Genomic DNA, 20,149 nt, shown 5'->3' with positions numbered 1-20,149 from the left:
TCCTATCTCAATCCTATAACAACTGCGTGTCAATATTTTGAGATATGACAGCCCAAAACACGTGCATACATTAGATAATATTTGTCAAATGGTTTGTAGACTTAAGGGTTTATTTTTCATGTATTTTGAAGATTATGTCTCATGTTCAATTCATAGCTCTTGATTTATGTTTTATCTCTTGAATCCTTGAAAAAGAGAAGGATAATAGATTATAGGTTATTATTTGAAAGTCTTGATATTTAAGAGTATGTATAAATCTGATTTGAGAATCAAAAATTATTTTCAGAGTGTACCTCTTTTTTATTGTGGTTGGCGTAAGATTCTTATGGATATTTTAATACCTAGAAAGAATGTATGATCTTATTTATGGACTTTATGCAAAGCTATTTAAAGATTTTTCTCCCCTCGTACAATATTGTAAAAAGGTTTTGTTATTTGCCATAAGTTGTGCTTTAAGTTTGAAAGTTCTATCAATTTATCTCATGCTTTCAATGTTTATTATCTTTTTGATTTTCTTACCTCTATTAAGCATCTTTTATGTTCTTTCATTAATAATAATGTTAAATTATAAAACTTTCTTTGTCTTCTTTTTGATTAATCACCAATAAATTCTTTTTTCCTATCAACTTTAGGCTACAAAGATTGACTAATGAAACACATTGGCTATTTATCTTCTATTCATTAAGTAAATCAAAGAACACGTACCTATATATGATATATTTAATTGAATTACATAAAAAATTTATTTCTTATAAGTAATCTAGATAAATTTATCTCTTAATTGAGATTCTTTAATTTGGATTGAAAAATTGACCTATACAATTCCCATGAACTAAGCCATTCAAACAATATCCTTATACTGGTTGTGATTCTATCATGCTATTATAGCTTTTATAATTTTCATCTAATAATAACTTTTGTTATCCTAACAAGATACTAGATATTTAATATTAATTTTTTATTTAGTGGCACTTGTAACTTTCGTGCATGATATGTTGAGAATCAATATATCATAAGTAAATATTATATTGTAAGTACATATTTAAGAGTCAATAATGTAGAATATATTATTTACTAATAATTTCTTAAACCAAGTACTCCATGTGCAATGCACGTGTAGCATATTAGTTAATTAAAAAGACATTAAGAGGGTAGAAAAAAAGATAGCCCCTGAATTCATATATGTTTATGTCATTTGCCGCAAAAGAGGGCAGAAAACTATCATTCAAACTAGGATAGTAAATGCAACTATGAAAGTAAATATTTCTCAATCTCCCATCAGTCAGACTTCTTCACAATAAAATGTATATTCGAATGTTTCCTCTTTTATTTCTCCTCCATCCCGAGGGTCTCTTTCTTTGCTTATGTCGATCAATTTTTCAAAAGATCATAGTATCATGTATATATGTTTTATATTATGGATGTCTCAAATACACACGATCAAAGTCAGCATCTCATCGGACATGCTTTGGTCGAGAGAATGCTATTTTGAGTTGGTGATAAATTAACTTGGAAATAATCTTGGCCAATTAAAGATTCTAAAAAATTGATTAGGAATCCCACATATAATAGAACTCAATTTGCTAACATAATTAGTCATATGGAAATTCTATTCCAATTGTGATTCTATTATCTTGAGAAGAAAGCAATTGGCCTTTGGATATATATATCCACATAGGGTTATCCAAGATTAAATTATCATCAATCTGTAGAGCACCAATCAAGAAGAGAGAGTTATCTTGGGAAGCATATTTGATATTTTTCTCTTTTGTTTCTTTATTTGAGAGAGATTGTACTAGATTTTTGGGGTGTATTAGGAATTAAGTGATTGAGAGATCTCCATATTGTATTCCTCATAAATTGTTAGTAAAACTATTCTTCTCATTCGCCCATGAAAGTAGGCTACAAATTAAACTATGTATATCTGTGCATTTTTGTGTTCTTAATATTTTTCATGCTTTCGTGTGATTGATATTAGTTTATCCTAGGGATTTGTTATAACAAATTGGTATTAGAGCTCTCAACTATTAATCAGACGTGAAGATGATGACAACCACTACAAAGTGGGATATCGAGAAGTTTGACAGCAAAATTAAGTTTAGTTTTTAGCAAGTTAGAATGATCATCGTGTTGACATAGAGCAGATTGAAGAAGGCTTTGTTCAGGAAGTCAAAGAAACTGGCTAACATGACATAGGAAGATTAGAATGAGTTGGATGATAAAGCTCGCATAACGATCCAGTTATGTTTTATAAACAAAGTTTTGTAAGAAGTTCTCATGGAGAAGACAACGGTGGATTTGTGCTCTAAGTTGGAGGATTTGTATTTAATGAAATTGGTCACTAATCGCCTCCTCTTAGATCAGTGTTTGCATACACTTCGGATGTCGGAAGGTACACCCATCAAATCTCATATTAGTGAATTCAATTTCGTAATTACATATTTGAGTAAGATTAATGTGAAGATTAATTATGAAGATTAAGCCATACTGCTTTTATGTTCTTCGCTATCTTCCTACAAGCACTTTAGGAATACTATGATCTAAGGTCGAGATTCTATTGGCGTCAAGGATGTTAAAGAGAATTTATTGCGTAAGGAGAAGATCGACAAAGAATTAACCGCAAGCAAAAGTGGTGACAAGGCTGATCAGAAGAAAAGGGCTTTGGAGGTAACAAGTATGAATCACCATAGGAATCTGACCTACGGATATTGTAAGAAGAACGGGCACATCAAGACTGATTGTTACATGTTGAAGAACAAGAAGAAACAAGGAGAATATGAATAAAATTTAAATGAGGACTCTGCTGAAGGTATTGTTGAAGATATGATTTTGTTGTTATCGGTGATAAAACTAGGAGCACAGAAGATTGAATTTTGGATTCGGGCTGTTCCAATCATATGTGTCCTAATCGAGACTAGCTCATCATTTATGAAGCCATTGATGGTGGATTTGTTCTCATGAGGAATAACACCTCATGCAAAATGATACGAGTCGTCGTGCGAGCACCTTTGATCGCGGAATTATCAAATGTGGGTTGAGAAGAAAATAACAAGAACATAATAATAATTCAGTGATGGCGAAGAAAAATACCTTCTCTAGATTATGATAATAAAATAGTTTACAATCTCTCACAATCTCACTAGAATTGAAGAACAATCTCTCTCAATTCTCAAATACAATCTAATCTCTCTTGATTACTTTTTCCTCCTTGATTACATCTGATTGATTAGAAACCCTAAACAACCCCCTTTATAGGTGTAACAACATGGGTGGCAAAATGCTAAATAACTAAGCCTAAACCCCATAGGAAAACGTGTAAACAGAAACTCAAACAAACTAGGAAACCCTCGATGAGTCGACTCATGTGCAAATATGAGTCGACTCATGATACATGGGTCGACTCATGAAATGATGAGTCGATTGGTCAGAGCCGTTTTGCTAACTGGGCTTGATTTCTTGAGTTGACTCACTTGACAGGTTGAGTTGACTGATGAATTTATGAGTCGACTGATAACATGTCGAGTCGACTCAGGAAGCTGAACACTGGTTCTTCGATTTGCCATCTCGTTTCACGCTTCAACCTACGTTCCCCTGTATTGTTTTACACCTCTATTCTCATACTATCATGAGAATCATCTATCCTCAAGCTTCCATGAGGATCGCTAAGTTCCGAAGAGAAGATACACCCATATCATGGGTCCCCCTTTAGGAACTTGAAAGTCCTATTCAAGTTAGAACTTTAGCTGAGGAAACTCGCGAGCTCCTCCATCCTTTCTGTACCACCTAGCTTTGCTAGGAACCTGATATCGACGTACAACTGGAAACGACTCATTCGTTCATCGCCTCATCGTAGTTGTCTTCTGCTCCAACATGTAACTCCTTTTCGATGGCACGTCATGAAGTCTAATGCACAGCGAGATGAACTTCTTGCTTGCATTCACTAGCCTCTTCACTCACGTCACCATTGCTAAGTTTGCCTCTCTCGGAAAAGACGTCGAACGAAATATAAACTTTTTACCATCCTTGGTGAATGTGTACTTCTGAGCCCGTCTTTTGTAGATCGCGTATCTATCCCATAAATACGGATTACCCAGTCTAACCTGACAAACATCCAATAGAACGACGTCGCACGTGACTTCGTTAATATACGACTCGTGGAGTGCAAATCTGAAAGTGCATTGATCAACTACACTCGGTCTCGTCTCCTTCTGAATCCACCCTAATGGATAGGGTTTTGGATGTTTGACTGTCTTCAGTCCCAACTTTTGAACCAAGGCCTCGGATATCAAATTCTTCTCGCTGTCTGGATTAACTATGGCATCAACCAAACTGGTCTTCACTTGTAACTTCAGAACAAAGAGTTGTTCTCTAGGATCTTCGTCTTCTTTCATGATCTGCTTCCCCGTCATACGATTAAGACTGTTTTTGGGCTCTATCATCCCGAGAACTTCCTTCGAACCATGTGTTATCACGTATGTCTTTTTCTCCTCTTTCTTCTTCAACCCCCTTGGCTTGAGATGAGAATACTTCTCCCAGCATCGATCAGCGATATGTCCTATCTTCTCGCAGTGACTACAAATCAGTTCTGTTTTTCCTGGATCACCCTTCTTCTCCTCCTTAGGTTTGGAACCACCAGACTCGCCTCCTGCTTGTTTTGTATCTCCCTTCGTCTCGTTGCTCTTCTTCTATTTACCCTTGATGGTAATAGCCTTCACGCTCGCCTCTGCAATCGTCTCGACCGTGAACAGTTTCATCTCCTTCCAGATGTAATCGCTCAAACCCACCATGTACTTCATAAAAACAGAGTACTCCTCCGTCGTAATGTTAAGGACCATCACCTATTGTTAAAACTCTGTAGTGTACTCTTGAATGGTTTGATTGACTCTTTGGTGCAAGGCATACCACTTGTACCAATGCTCCTCAAGAAATCCCATCGGGTAGAACTACATCATCAGTAGCTCCTTGAACTTATTCCACGACATCGCCTTCTTCTCCTGCTTGCAGTAGGATTTCTACCACGTCAACGCGTGCCCTGAAAGCTTCAAAGTCGCGAACACGATCTTCTCTTTTGATGAATAGCCATAAAGAGTAAAATACGTCTTCATCCGCTCGATCCAGTCATCAAGCCTCTTGACGTCAACACTCACATCATAGACAAGAATCTCCACTCTGAAATCGATCTTCAGATTGTGGTAAGAATTCTTACCCCCTTGATTTGGAATAGTTTTGACAATCTCGGCCTCCCTATCAGAATCAGATTCCTCGCCTTCTCCATCGGACTTCATAAGTTTATTCTTGCCTTTCGAAGAAGATTTCTCCTTTTTTTCCTTTTCTTGGAAGATATTGACGAGCTGTGTGAGAGTCGAACTCATTGTCTCCATCTGTTTCTCTAATGCATCTAACCTCGTTGAACTATCTCATTCAGTCATCTTCTTCTTCCTTAATTTCTAGACTCCTTCCAATAAAATAAGGATCTCGCCTAGCTTCTTGTATTGCGATCGAGTCAGGACCATACACAGGATGCCCCTTCATAGTATCTGATCACTCTGATATCAACTTGATACGAGTCGCCATGCGAGCACCTTTGATAGCGGAATTATCAAAGGTAGGTTGAGAAGAAAATAACAAGAACACAAGAACAATTCAGTGATGGCGAAGGAAAATACCTTCTCTAGATTATGAGAATAAAATAGTTTACAATCTCTCACAATCTCACTAGAATTGAAGAACAATCTCTCTCAATTCTCAAATACAATCTAATCTCTCTTGATCGTTTTTTCCTCCTTGATTACATCTGATTGATTAGAAACCCTAAACAACATCTTTTATAGGTGTAACAATGTGAGTGGCAAAGTGGTAAATAACTAAGACTAAACCCCACAGGAAAACGTGTAAACAAAAACCCAAACAAACCAAAAAACCCTCGATGAGTCGACTTATGTGCATATATGAGTCGACTCATGACACATGGGTCGACTCATGAAATGATGAGTCGACTAGTCAGAGCCGTTTTGCTAACTGGGCTTGATTTCTTGAGTCGACTCACTTGACAGGTTGAGTCGACTAATGAATTTATGAGTCGACTCATAACATGTCGAGTCGACTCGTGAAGCTGAAAACTGGTTCTTTGATTCTTCGATTCGCCATCTCGTTTCACGCTTCAACCTGCGTTTCTCTGTATTGTTTTACACATTTATTCTCATGCTATCATGAGAATCATCTATCCTCAAGCTCCCATGAGGATCGCTAGGTTCCGAAGAGAAGATACACCCGTATCACAAAACTATTGAGAAATGGACAATTCGGATTAATAGGCATGATGGAGTCATCAGGACTTTAACTGACGTCAGGCATGTTCCGGGTTTAGGAAAAATTCTCATTTTTTGGGGCACTCTTGATAGTCTTGGGTATAATATTTCAAGAGAAGTGGAGTTCTTAGAGTTATAAAAGGCACTTTTATGGTTATGAAAGGAAAGAAGATCGAAAGATTGTATATTTTGTAGGGTTTTACCATTACCGGTTTAGCTGCAGCTATGTCATCGATATCAAGAGCGCATACTAACAAATTATGGCATATGAGACTTGCTCATATGAGTGAGCGTAGATTGGCCGAGTTGAGTAAGAAGGGTCTTTTATATGGACAGAGTACAAAAAAATTGAGATTCTGCGAGCATTATATCTTCAAGAATTAGAAAAGAGTTAGCTTTAATATGGTAGTGCATCAGAGTAAAGGTATTTTGGATTATGTCCATTCAGATCTTTAAGGACCTTCTCAAGTTGCCTCAAAGAGTGGTAGTTCGAGATATTTGCTGACATTCATTGATGACTACTCCATGAAGGTTTGGGTCTACTTTTGAGACATAAAGATGTGTTTGTTATTTTCAAACAGTGAATGTCTTTGATTGAGAAATAGACTGGGAGGCTAAGTAAGAGGCTTAAAACTGATAATGGCCTTTAGTTTTGTAGAGGAGAATTTAATGAGTTTTGCAAGAATGAGAAAATCATTAGATATCACACAGTCCCTCACACTTCTCAATAGGATGGAGTGGTAGAATGTATGCATAGAACCCTTTTCGAGAAAGCTCAATGTGTATTGTTCAATGCAGGTTTAGGCAAGGAATATTGGGTGGAAGTGGTGAATACGACTTATTACTTAGTAAATCAGTTACCATCTACTGCTATCAGTTATAAAACTCCAAATGAGGTTTGGTCCCGTGAGGCTGCAGAATATTCTAATCTAAGAATATTTGGTTATACTGCATACGTGCATGTTAGTCAAGGGAAACTTGAGCCTCAAGCAAAGAAGTGTACATCCCTTGGTTATGCATCGGGTGTTAAGGATTTTAGGTTGTGGTGTCCTGATCCGAAGTCTCCTAAGACTGTTATCAGTCGTGATGTCACTTTTAATGAGTCTACTATATTTTCCCGAAGACAAATACTAGTTTCAGTTGATGATAATGTGCGCACTACATGATAGAAGGTGCAGTTAGAAATTCGTGATTCAGCTCTTCAGCAGAATAAGACTACGGAAGTTCAGCAACTAGATCCTGTTTAAGTAGATGAAGCACCTTAGCAGCTGCAGGAAGAACGGGAATACACTATTGCTATAGATCGGTCTAGATGATATATTCGACCACCGCGAAGATATGAAGATACAGTAGCTTATGCATTGTCAGCAGACAATTTTGTTCTTTCAGCTATTCAGGAGCTACTTCAGGTGATGACTTCGCTAAGAGTTATGGTCGTCATGTGGACAATTCAATTGATTTATTGAGAAGGCCTCTTTCAGTTGACAAGTTCAAACCGGGGAACTTGATCGATATTTGAGTCAAGGTGAAGATTTGTTATGGATGCCTCAAATACACACGATCGAAGTCGGCATCTCAGCTCGGTCATGCTTTGGCCGAGATAATGCTATTTTGAGTTGGTGACAAATTGGTTTATTTAAGGTCCTAATTGTAAAAGGACATGGACACCTAATTAACTTGGAAAAAATCTTAACGTTATTTTGAGTTGGTGACAAATTGGTTTTCTCCTTCGTTTGTGGACGTAGGCTACAAGCCGAACCACGTACGTACGTCTGTGTGTTTTTGTATTCTTGATATTTTTCGTGTTTTCATATGATTGATATTAGCTTATCCTATGGATTTGCCATAATATTTTATATAGGTTAGTTACAGATATACCCTCGTACTGTGGGGAAATAACTATTTATTATCACCAAATTATTTTATATAGGCTAATTATCTGTATTAGAACGTACTGTAGTGGGTGATATATGTCCACCACCTATAATAGAATACACTTATTTCTAGAATACACTAAAATCGTAGGGGATCACTCTTCAACATGCTGACGTTGCGTGATATCCAGGTGACATACGACGACATGTATAATGAAGACACAACTCAGTTTGAATATCAGCGTCTAAATGCCAATATAATACAACAGGTGTATATGCAGTTAACTCTTATAAGTAAGTATCGACCTCGGCCCCAGAAAAATAATACCACTAGCAAAATTAAGCTCCTCCATTATGGATTTCTCCTTAAATTTCAGCTCCCAACTTTCTGCTGTACTTGCTCTACTTCTAGCTCTCTGTGTTGGCAAAATCATAAGTGAAGGACTACTGAGAAGAAGCGAGAACAGAAAGCGAATTCCGCCAGTCGCAGGAACTGTTTTCCACCAGCTCATTAACTTCAAAAGGCTGCACGATTTCCACACAGAACTCAGCCGCAAATACAAAACCTACAGGCTTCTTGCACCAGGAAACAAGCAGATATATACTTCGGACCCTGCGAACATTGAGTATGTACTTCGGACTAATTTCAAGAATTATGGCAAGGTAATTACCATATGGTTTTCCAAACTCAGCTCGGTTAGCGTTATGGTTCAGAATAAGCAAAAGCTTTCGAATTCCTGTATAAATGAAAGAAGAGCACAAATTTCATATAAGTTCAAACAGGAGAAATAGTTCATGTCACGTTAAGACATTCTCTATGCTATATATGACGGTGTGGCCACTTAAACTTCTAAACTATTTTGTTAGCACTTTTTACCTTCAGCAATGAAAATGCTAATAATTAAAATGGTTTAATAATACTTGAGATGCGTCTCCAATAAACACCATTTCACCAATAATAAATAAATAAAAGAGTCCTAAAGGGATATTAGAATCAGCAGTCTTCATATATTTATAAGTTGACAGCAATTTTACAGTATTATGGATTCTACCTGCTAACATTATTTTTCCAAACATGTAGATGTTCTACAGGTGTGAATTCGTCTGATCAATTATCTAAGCACAATTCCATTGCTCATTATTGACTGACATATTTTGTTAGTTCATAAAAATTTACGTATACCAACTCAATAACTACTCTAATCTCTAATGGGTTTAAGCCAATATGAAGATGCGAATCAATAGCCCTCTAATACGTTTCAGGTATATGAATTTAAATTCTCTTTGATAAAAGCTAATTTGGAATAAATGACTGATTCCAGCACTAATTCATACTAAATGAATACAACTAGTACTTAATCTGTTATACTTGTGAGTTTAGCTCCTTACTATTAAGTATAATTTGATTATATTTCTATATCAGTGAAAATTATAGAGAGTTCTTCCTTCAAATTGTTAATATTATTCTACAATCTCAGGGATCATTCCACTATGAAAACAGCAGTGATCTTTTTGGAGATGGAATATTCGCAGTAGATGGTGATAAATGGCGCCAACAGAGAAAGCTGGCAAGCTATGAATTCTCGACAAGAGTCCTAAGAGATTCCAGCAGTACAATATTCAAAATAAATGCAGCCAAATTAGCTCAAATGATATCTGAGATAGGCAAACACAAACAGGCAATAGATATTCAGGTGAAAAAGCGAAGTTCTAAATTTCATATTGTCAAAGTCCCTAACCATTATACGAAAAATTCCAAAATTGTGGTGACGATTGAGGGTTATGTTTTAATATTCTAACATGCTCCCACACAATCAATGCCCTTTTTATGGGCCAAAACCTGGACTCATGTAGCGATGCCAATTTTTAGCAAATCTGCTACTGAACCTAGGTTGTTATGATATCATATCAAAGTCCTCAACTATTACACGAAAACTCCGAAACTGTGGTGACGATTAATGAGGGCTATATTTTAGTATTCTAACACATCTTTTAATTTTGATAAAATACAAAAAATCTCCAAGAATTTGTAAAACTATTGAAAAGCCCCTGATGTTTTAGAACTAATGCTTCCGTTTCCTCCTCTTAATTTTTCTATAAAAACACATATGGGTACATCATATGAACACATATGGGTACATCATATGATGTGTTTAATGACACAAATAGCATGCCTTCTTTCTTCTATTGAAAGATGAGATGAAGATTTTTTTTTCCCCCTTTTTTCTTTTTTTGTCACTAAATGGGACACATTATTTCCATGTCATTCTATTTGATAGAAAAATCAGAAAGAGAGATGTGTCGGTTTTTAAAACTTATGTAGGATTTCCCGATATTCCTACAAATCTCAGGGGGATTATCTGTAGTTTTCCTTTGATTTTTACCACTATCTTACCAATTTTACGATACATGTAACAGGATTTGTTCATGAAATCAACTATGGACTCGATATTTAAAGTTGGGTTCGGCGTAGAATTGAATAGCCTGAAGGGATCGGATGAAGGAAATCGGTTCTCCAACGCATTTGATAGCTCGAGTGTTTTAATAGCACATCGATATGTTGATCCATTTTGGAAGATCAAGAGGTATTTCAACATTGGACAGGAAGCTGAACTAAAGAGCTACCTCAAAATTGTTGATGACTTTGTTTACAAGTTGATTAATACCAAGATTGAAAACACTGCGAATCAAGAAAACGAGTTTGTAAGTCATTATTTTGAATTTTTAACCTGAGGTAACTTACAAGAAATCCTCTTCATCTGCATCTTATTTTTCAAGAAAAGCCCCTCTATCTCTAGAAAAAAATTCAACAAAAAAACTCCCTTCATATTTAAGGACCACCAACGAAACCATTTATTTTGTAACAAAGTTTTGTTTTCCAGACGTCTAGACTGACACTTGCACTTGGATAGATGTCTTAACATATGAACTTCAGAATTCACAGGGTTTGGGGAAATTAATAAGAAAACTAAGAATAAAGTTAATTAGTTCCTAGACAAAAATTCAAATCTATTGTATCATCAACCTAGAATTCTGCATGCGTACGTCCGTCTACTTCTAGGAAACGAAACTCCATTATAAATTTAACAAATTCGTTATTGATAACAGATGAGGGGGTTCTCTTTGTTGAACTTTTTAGAGAAGGAGTTTCAACTTTGAAACGAGGAAAGTTTCTTGAAGAACAGGATATTTGAAGGATACTTCTTGTAATTTACCCTCTTACTTAACGAAATACTATACCTTGTGTTTCTTGGACTTGTTTTTTTTTTTAGGCCGAGAAAGAAGACTTGTTGTCTAGATTTCTAGCAGAGATGGAGAGAGATCCAGAAAACATGACACGTAAATATCTGAGAGATATTATTCTGAATTTTCTTATTGCTGGAAAAGACACGACAGCGGGGACATTATCCTGGTTTATTTACATGCTATGCGAGAATCCTCAGACACAAGAGAATGTTGCTCGTGAAGTGCAAGACGCAACAAAAAATGAGAATGATACAAACTTTGAAGATTTCGCGAATCTTCTGACAGAGGAAGCCATAGATAAGATGCAGTATCTTCATGCAGCCATAACTGAGACGTTGAGACTATTTCCATCTGTTCCTCTGGTTAGCTAAACTTAGCAAAATTTTCGACTGATATAGCATAGGGTTGTTTGGTTCATTACGGCTGCAATTGCAAACAACTGAGAAATTTTGGTTAGTTGTAGCTTTTTTGTTTCGCTACAACTAATAATAAATTCAGTTGCAAATGCAGTCGAAAAAAGACCTCCGAATGCAGTTAACAGACTTGAACGGATTTAGATGTATGTCGCAGTTGTAAACTTTTTTTTTTTTTTTTTACAATGTTGGAAAAAGAAAAAAAAGCTGCAAATGCGACTTACAACCAGAAGCAATTGCAACCTTTTTAAATTATAAAAAGGCTTAAAAGCAATTGCTACTGCGACGGACCTAATGTCTCGTTTGGTACGTGGGAATGAATGAGAATAGAATATCAATTCTCACTTCACATTCCTTCCTACCAAACACAACCTCTTTTTTAAAGTTAGAATGTCTATTTCCACTTCTCATCAATTCTCACTTTATGTGGGAATGAGCATTCCCAATGAAATGATAGGGAATGGGTATTCTCACTTAAGTGGAATCAATAAAATATAAAATTTTAAAATACGTTCATTCCCACTTCATTTTATAAATTGCACCCAAACGTGAGAATGGAAATGAGTACTTCATTCTCACATTAATTCCATTCCGTTACTTAGTCTATTTCATTCTCAATTCCATCGATTCTCACGTACCAAACGAGGCGCAAGTACAACAAGTCCATAAAATTAGAATCTAATACCTCGAGACAAATAGCTGATACATTTACCACATATACTTTTTGAAGGATTCGAAAGTTTGCTTCTCAGACGATACTCTGCCCGATGGTTTTCACACGGGAAAAGGAGATGTTGTGTTTTACATGCCTTATGCAATGGGTAGGATGAAATACTTATGGGGTGAAGACGCAGAGATCTTCAGACCAGAGAGGTGGATTGATCCGAATGGGTTCTTTCAACCTGAAAGCCCTTTCAAATTCACAGCATTTCAGGTATGTGATCAAATAGATATCGTATGAGCCGTAATTAGAGACCTTGAGCAGGTTTATGTATATAATTAGATTGGAGAACGCTATTATTAACGTTCACATGTCTGGAAACTATCATGAATCATTGGAAGTCGTTATTAGTGGCTTATAATCTGCGAAGTAAAAGGTCTAAACTATCCTTGAAAATAAAAGAGGAAAATATCATAATATAGCGGATAGATTTAGTATACAGTGGTAAAATTGTAAACACATCATGTGGAGAAAAAAAAAACCATGACGACTTACGGTAACCATCGTATCTTAGTTTAAAATTGTCAATACAGTTTTCTCTAATTATGAAATTCGGAGAGGTTTTATACCGAACCATCGTAAGTTCATCACAGCTTTGTGAAATTTAGCCGTGAAATTAATAATGAAATATTTATACATGTCCGGATAACTTTTCTTTGTGTATTGTATTCAGGCTGGTCCAAGGATATGTTAATTTGCTTATAGGCAGATGAAGATTTTTGCAGCAGTTCTCCTTTATTTCTTCGAGTTCAAACTCCGCAATCAAAAAGAAGTTATCAACTATAGAACCATGATTACTCTATACATTGATAATGGTCTCCATGTATATGCTGTTCCAAGACAGAAAGTACGAGTCATGCTTTAGTTTGATGCAACTGTTTGAAATAATATGAGCTTGCTATGTACAGTGCAGGCTACATGTCTCTGGAGTATCTGGATACAGTTCAGGTTTTGTAATGTAACCATGTATTTGTTAGTTGAATGGTGTTCTTAGTTTCAAGTTTTAACATCCGACTGCATCTCCCAATGGATTCAACAGTAATCAATATGTAGAAATATACACATGGATTCGTTAACTGAGAAAGATGCACAAATGTTGCAATCTCACATAACAGCGTTAAAACAATGTCATTTTCCAACTCGATAGAAGCAATAAGAAACCGATATTAACTACTAATCATCCTAAAACAAACAATGTCATTTTCCAACTCGATAGAAGCAATAAGAAACCGATATTAACTACTAATCATCCTAAAACAAAAGTGAAACAGAACATCTCAAACACTCCTCATGTGGATAGAACTTTGACGGTCATCAAATGATGGTCATCAAAAAAGCTTCAACCAGCAATAAGCTTAAATTTTATGTCGCAAATGAAATCTCTTATCAATTTAGTGCAGAATTCAATACAAAATTGATTGTATAAGAAAAACTATCCATCACCATATACTATCAGAGTTTCATATTTCCCCAATTCTATTTCGAATGATCACACTACCCATCTGCAAGTTGGACCCCAGAATTCGTTCAGTAGGATTTCGCATAAAGGCAAATGAAGACAGTTGCAGCTGCGCTTGATCATTCTCGTCAAATTAAACAGTGAATGGATCATGATAAGCCTCTGAATGGGTTTGAGCCTTCATATCCTGACCTGCAAAGATAACAAGCAACTATTATAGACTATTCCTTGCAAATATTCAAACGCAATTTGCTCGAGGTCTGAATTTCTTGAATACTTTAACTCGGTTAGAACAATTAAGAATGTTGTGATAATAGTTTACAACGGAGGTGATGGCCCATGACAAATTTTAATTGAAGGATAGAACTCATGAAGTCCACCCCTAAAATTTCATCCTTATTTTTTATACATATACCCCTCCCCTCTTCATACCCAAATGAATCAATCCTTATTTTTGATACATATACCGCTCCCCTCTTCTCAAACCTTCTGTAGTTTATGCAAACCCATAAATTCAATCGAACACCTTCCCTCATGTTCTCTCTCTTCTTACTTGTTATGACACAAGGCTGAAAGCATCTTGTTACTTAAAATGTTATTTGAAGTAATTTAAAGATTACAAGAGTCATTAAATATTACACACTTAAACCCTTAAAATCTATATGTTTTCTCCAGTATGTTATAAAATGACTGAAAAACTCTCGCTCATCATTCTTATCTTGCTAGCTTTGATATAAGACTAAGGGTGTTTAGGTCAATTTCAATACTATTCGACCTATCCTAACCAGACAAGAATGTCCTAAAAGAATTGTAGACTTTTCCCACCTATTTTTGAATATGGTATAGTTTCAATGTTAGAAACAGTTTTCTCATACATACATGGAGCATTTGGTACCTATGATTCAAGTACCTATCCCATTCTCTTACCGTACGACAAACCCTAGCAAGCCACAAATCTTTTAACACCGTTAAACCCAATATATTAAAAATATTTGTTGAGATAAAGAGGTAAAACAATATATTATTTTCATTATAATAAATTCGATCAAACATACAAAGAAGGTTTTTAATTCTTTTTGAAGTAAAGGGATTGAATCCAATCAACATCTGCTAACTAAAATTCCGTTACATCTTGCATCTAAATGGGGTCGCTCAAGTCCAATGGAAGTCATCAGTTCACAGAAACTAAACGGCGTGAAAGCTAGAGCATCATCTATTTCCACTAGACGAACCACAAGTTTGAAGCCAAAATGATGTCTGTATCAGCAATCTAACAATGGCTACATTGATTATCAATAGACAAAATCTTACGATGATGCTATCTTGCCCATAAAATGGTTTATCCGGACGAAGCTTCTGTCATTCATGTAAACAGAAAATATGTTTTCTTATGAAAAGCGACCAGAAATATCCAGCAGCACTTTGTGAAGAAGTATCATACAGACATAAAAACTCTAATCTACATACTAATTGAGAAGCATAAAGAGAACTATAATCTTCAGCTAATCCAAACTCAATAATTGAAAAACAAAAATTAGAAAATATCTCGCAAAGTATGGTAAGGGCAGGAACCTATCATGACAATGAAGCGTCCGCCATAAGAGGAAGTTTAACTCCAGGCCTGTTTTCCCATCCCCGGCGGTTCCTGTAAGCCTCCACTGCCTGTAACCTCATCCGTTCTCTTGAAGCATCCATGAAAGATTTTGGTGCCTTCAAGAAAACATATTCGTTTCCTTTACCACCAACTTTCATCTTCAAAGCAATTGTAGAAAATCACATAAAAATCATGAAAATGATAAAAAGAAACCTTAGGGAAGTTCAACTTCGGGGGAGCCTCAACAATGTCACCAAATTTTATTTCTTCACGACCAGGAAAATTGTGAATGTCATCGGTATTCTCTTTCTTATTTTTCTTCTTCTTTGACTCAAAATACCTACAAAAAAGAATAGATATGAGATGCAGTGCAAAATTACTCATATAAGTTCAGAAGCTACAAGTTGCTGCAACGATGAGATATTAAACAATGGTAGAAAATAGCTACCAGGTAGAAAAGCATGACTAAGCCTAATGATCATTTCTCACTAAAAAATACTTAATATACTGTCGATATAATCCTGTGGATAGGAAATAAGGCCAGAGTCAGACTCTTATTAGAGGTTGGTGTAAGAGTCAGCTACTGCTTTTGAAGAATCCACTAGGGTTTTCAATGAGAGGAAATGAAAGGCAGCAAGGGAAATTGGGAATCAGGGTTTAGGTAGTGTCAGTGACGGTTTGGAAGGGGAAGAAAAGTGCAACATCAATAGGGCAGTAGATGAGCTTAATCTTAAAAGAAAGCAAGTGACCAAATAGTAAACCATTGAAGAAGAGACTGCTTATCCAACATGAGACTATTCTATGATACAACATTAAATATCTGGAACCAAACCAACACAACATACTCTCAGGAGATGAACTCAGCACAACAGCTTGAAACATCCAACTAATAGCTTAAAGTTGTTAACTTATGAGTTTGATTTCATAATGTTTTGATGATAACAAACTATATTTTGCATGCATAGTATTTCTGAATGTTTTTAGGAATATGAAGTGATGAAGTTTGGAAGCGGTAGCTTTAGTGCTTCGTGGTAAAACGTTCAAATATAACGAGCACAAGCTTCAAGATTAGAAGATTGGTCGTTAACGTCATACAATATGAATGCATGAGGGCTTAGCTTCAAAGAGAAGGAAATATGCACATCAATTGAACTATGATGAAGATATGCAACGGCATTGAAGTGTTTAGGTATTACCTGTAAACTCCTTTTTTTAACATCAGTTAATTTCAGCTTTGAAGCACTTAGGATTCTCCATTCTGTTACAAGTCCATGGAATCAAGTTTTGAGTCCACCAAATCTAGTTGGAACTTTTTGCCTTTTCTAGCTATTAAAACGGGGGATTTGGTGATTTCTTGACATTCTAAGTTGGTTTCAGATATATTTTGAATTTTAAATGGGTTTGACTTGGGGAAAAGTTATATTTGGTATAGAACGGTCTTATCTCCCACCAAAAACCTGTAAATAGAGCTTCATTCTCACTGAGAAAAAGCTAATGAAGAAGGGTGAAAATAGAGAGAAAATATGAGAAATTCCCAACTTCTTGAGCTTATATTTTTAATCTTTTTGAGAGAAAATGTGATTATTCACAATACCTTTAGCCATCTTGATCTACAACTTCTAATTCATTAGATGGTTTTTGGATAAAAAGACGTGGGCTTTATTGAATCTATCTTCGTCTTTTCACATCCGATCTTTAGCTAAGTTTTCTTCAACCAAGTCTATTATTCTTTGATTTAAATATCATTATTAGAATTGAACCTTGATTGGAGAGTCAATGGTTTTTGGGAAAATACTCAAGATTCTTCTTTCCTCAAGTAAGCTCTTTTCAGCTGTTCTATAAATGCAACTACATTACTATCGTCAATGAAGACATGAAAGTCTTTCCTACATCCCATACGCATGTTGATTACGTATCTACAATCAAAGTCATTTATCCTGGGTCGTACAAATAACAATATGTGAATGTGTTTTGCAGTATATGTGTTGATCACCATCCAAAAGGAGCATATATCCTATTTTGCACGCCTCAATACTTGATAAGTGCATGGGCGACATTGAAAAAAAAATGTTAGTATTTTAATCAAAGCGTGCGGGTTTAAATTGAGAGAAGTACCTTACTTTTTAACAGAAACTTATGTAAAATATTTGTTAACTTAATAACAATGTTTCAAACACCTTTTGTGAAGCACTTCGAGTCATGCTCCAAAGCTTTTTTAAGAGTAATTGCTTTAAAGCTCAAAAGGAGTTGATTTGTCCTAGAAGCATGTGATTCATTACCAAAAGTATAACTGAAGTGTGCCCTTCATGTCACATGACGCGCTTCTCTTTTGAAGCACACACTTCAGATAGTATAGGAGCGTTAAAAATATTTTGACAAAATTAAAATGCCCCCATCTCTTTGGTTTTTTCCCCGGTGTCAAGGATCTCCCCCTTTTCTTTTGCAACTACGGTACATCTGAACTGGATCTACTGTTTATTAAAGGGCAAGCAAGAATGATATGTTATTTATTCCACAATGCATGATCAATCTTAAGTTAGACTGATCAAGTTATTCATCTCAGATGCCAAATTACCTCAAGTTATTCATCCCAGACGCCATATTACGTCAAGGTAAATGCAAAACATGCAAATAGTTTATTGTAAGGTACAAAGACCTATATTTATACTTAAATGGCAAATGTATACCACATGCCTCCCTTAAATATATAATGTGCTCAAATGTTAAATCCAATAAAGAAAAAAACCAACAAAATGAAATACTTACTCCTTTTTCTTTTCTTTTCTCTTGGAGGTGACAACAGCTTGATCCAAATTCTGAAACCGAAGGTCATTAACTTGCTTTCTGTTTCTTTTTCTTTTCTTTGTATCATGTGAACTTGAATTTGTGGTTGCATCTTTCTCTTCGAAACCTTTAGCTGATGCTTTTCTGATGTTATCATCCCTTTCTAATTTGATCCCAGCAGAAGAAGACTCACCTTGTGAATTTGATTTCTAAAACAAAAGTTGCAGAAATGTACATAATAAATGTTAAAAAACACAAAAGAAACAAAATTGGAAAAAGAACAAGTTGCAATTTATTACTCTAAAGGTTCATTGGCTTTTTACTTTGATCGATGAAGTTTAAATCTACCCAAAAATACATCAAACTTTCACCACTTTAACTTTAACACCCATCGTTACATCACCGTTCAAAACACAGTTTGACTGTGAATATTGTTTAACAATGGGATTTTTGCTACATTTAATGTCAAATATAAGTCATTTTTATTTTGGGAAATGAAGAAATGAATTAATGCTTTTCATTTCCATGGATTTAGGATTAAATAGCTCAAAAGTAAGGTGGAAAACAACCGAATCGAAGCAAATACCATAGTATTCAAATTCGATTTGCACCTGCAAATTCAAATTTGAATTCGAATTTTTTAGAATTGTGAACGAACAAATATCCGATATCTATTCAGGATTATTTGATAGCACACTTGGTTGAAACACTTGGCTCTTTAACCTTAGGTCATGAGTTCAAATCCATGTTGGTCATTCCTTGTTTTATGTCTGGTTTACATTTTGCTTAACTGCTTATGATATTTCACTACTAAAGTATTAATATACTTCTAAATAGTAATACTAATATTTATAATATCATATAACATAAAAAGAAGTATATTTTAATATAATAACGTAAAAGTTAAAAAAAATTGTTATAGACTAGCAAACTTGTTTTAGCATTTAATACTTCTCCATTACTTTTAATCTATGTCGATGTATTTTAATGCAACCAAATACTGATCTACACTTAAATTAACTTATGAAGACAATCTAAATTAAAATTAGAATTAGAATTTATTTCTAATATTTTATTATGATATATGTGGACATGATAAATATCTTGCATACAACTTTATAGGATAAATAATTTACAATCAATTGAACTTAGAAGAATAAAATGTAAAACATAAACGAATATTTAATAATCAACCGAATCGAATAGTTTCTATTCGTACAAACTACTAAATCAAATATGACCAAATATCTGGATGAATAATAACCGAATTGATTATTAATCATTTGGTTCATTTCAACTACTACTCAAAAGGGGATTCGGGGTATTTCTTTTTTGTCCAGGGGTATAAAGTCCAAATATTATTCACGTGATGCAGTTTAAAATAAATTCCAAATGCTGATTTATGTAAGATATTAAAGTTAAAAGTGGTGTATTTTTTTGGACAGATTTAAGCTTCAATAAATCAAACTTAGGAACTAAAATGCAATTAACCCAAGAAAAGGAAATAAAAAGGAAACCTTGTCATCAGCACCATCTCTCTTCCTCTTCTTGCCTCCTGGTTGCTGCAAACCAACTATTTTTTCCCCCACAAAAATAAGGATAAATAAAACAAAAACAAAAAAAAAGAAATAAAAAATTAAAAAGATTGAAACGAGAGACCTTGATTCTTGAGTTGCATGAGCTTGCGGAGTTTGGACGGGAGGACGTCGATCTCGTTGGGTTTGGGAGGGGGTGGGAGGCGGTCACCGCC

The 20,149-nt window shown here is 35.1% G+C and overlaps 2 protein-coding genes across 2 annotated transcripts in view; one reads left to right on the top strand and one right to left on the bottom strand.

The window, feature by feature from the left end:
• Nucleotides 1–13,256, top strand: part of LOC109832607 (cytochrome P450 704C1-like) — a 59,732-nt gene extending 46,476 nt beyond the window's left edge. Inside the window, exon 6 of the mRNA XM_020399978.1 lies at nucleotides 13,236–13,256. Within this exon, the coding sequence (XP_020255567.1) occupies nucleotides 13,236–13,256 (21 nt within the window). The remainder of the gene's footprint in view (nucleotides 1–13,235) is intronic.
• Nucleotides 13,906–20,149, bottom strand: part of LOC109821970 — a 6,436-nt gene continuing 192 nt past the window's right edge. Inside the window, exons 1-6 of the mRNA XM_020388123.1 lie at nucleotides 20,059–20,149; nucleotides 19,917–19,972; nucleotides 18,382–18,608; nucleotides 15,829–15,955; nucleotides 15,594–15,731; nucleotides 13,906–14,213 (exon numbers count right to left, since the gene is read on the bottom strand). The exon at nucleotides 20,059–20,149 is cut by the window's right edge and continues 192 nt beyond it. Of these exons, the coding sequence (XP_020243712.1) occupies nucleotides 15,597–15,731; nucleotides 15,829–15,955; nucleotides 18,382–18,608; nucleotides 19,917–19,972; nucleotides 20,059–20,149 (636 nt within the window). The 3' untranslated portion in view covers nucleotides 13,906–14,213; nucleotides 15,594–15,596. The remainder of the gene's footprint in view (nucleotides 14,214–15,593; nucleotides 15,732–15,828; nucleotides 15,956–18,381; nucleotides 18,609–19,916; nucleotides 19,973–20,058) is intronic.

Source organism: Asparagus officinalis, chromosome 1 (assembly GCF_001876935.1).
Source record: "Asparagus officinalis chromosome 1, Aspof.V1, whole genome shotgun sequence".
In the NCBI taxonomy this organism is placed as follows: domain Eukaryota; kingdom Viridiplantae; phylum Streptophyta; class Magnoliopsida; order Asparagales; family Asparagaceae; genus Asparagus; species Asparagus officinalis.
The sequence above is the reverse complement of the archived record's forward strand: the minus strand, read 5'-3'. Positions and strand labels throughout refer to the sequence as shown.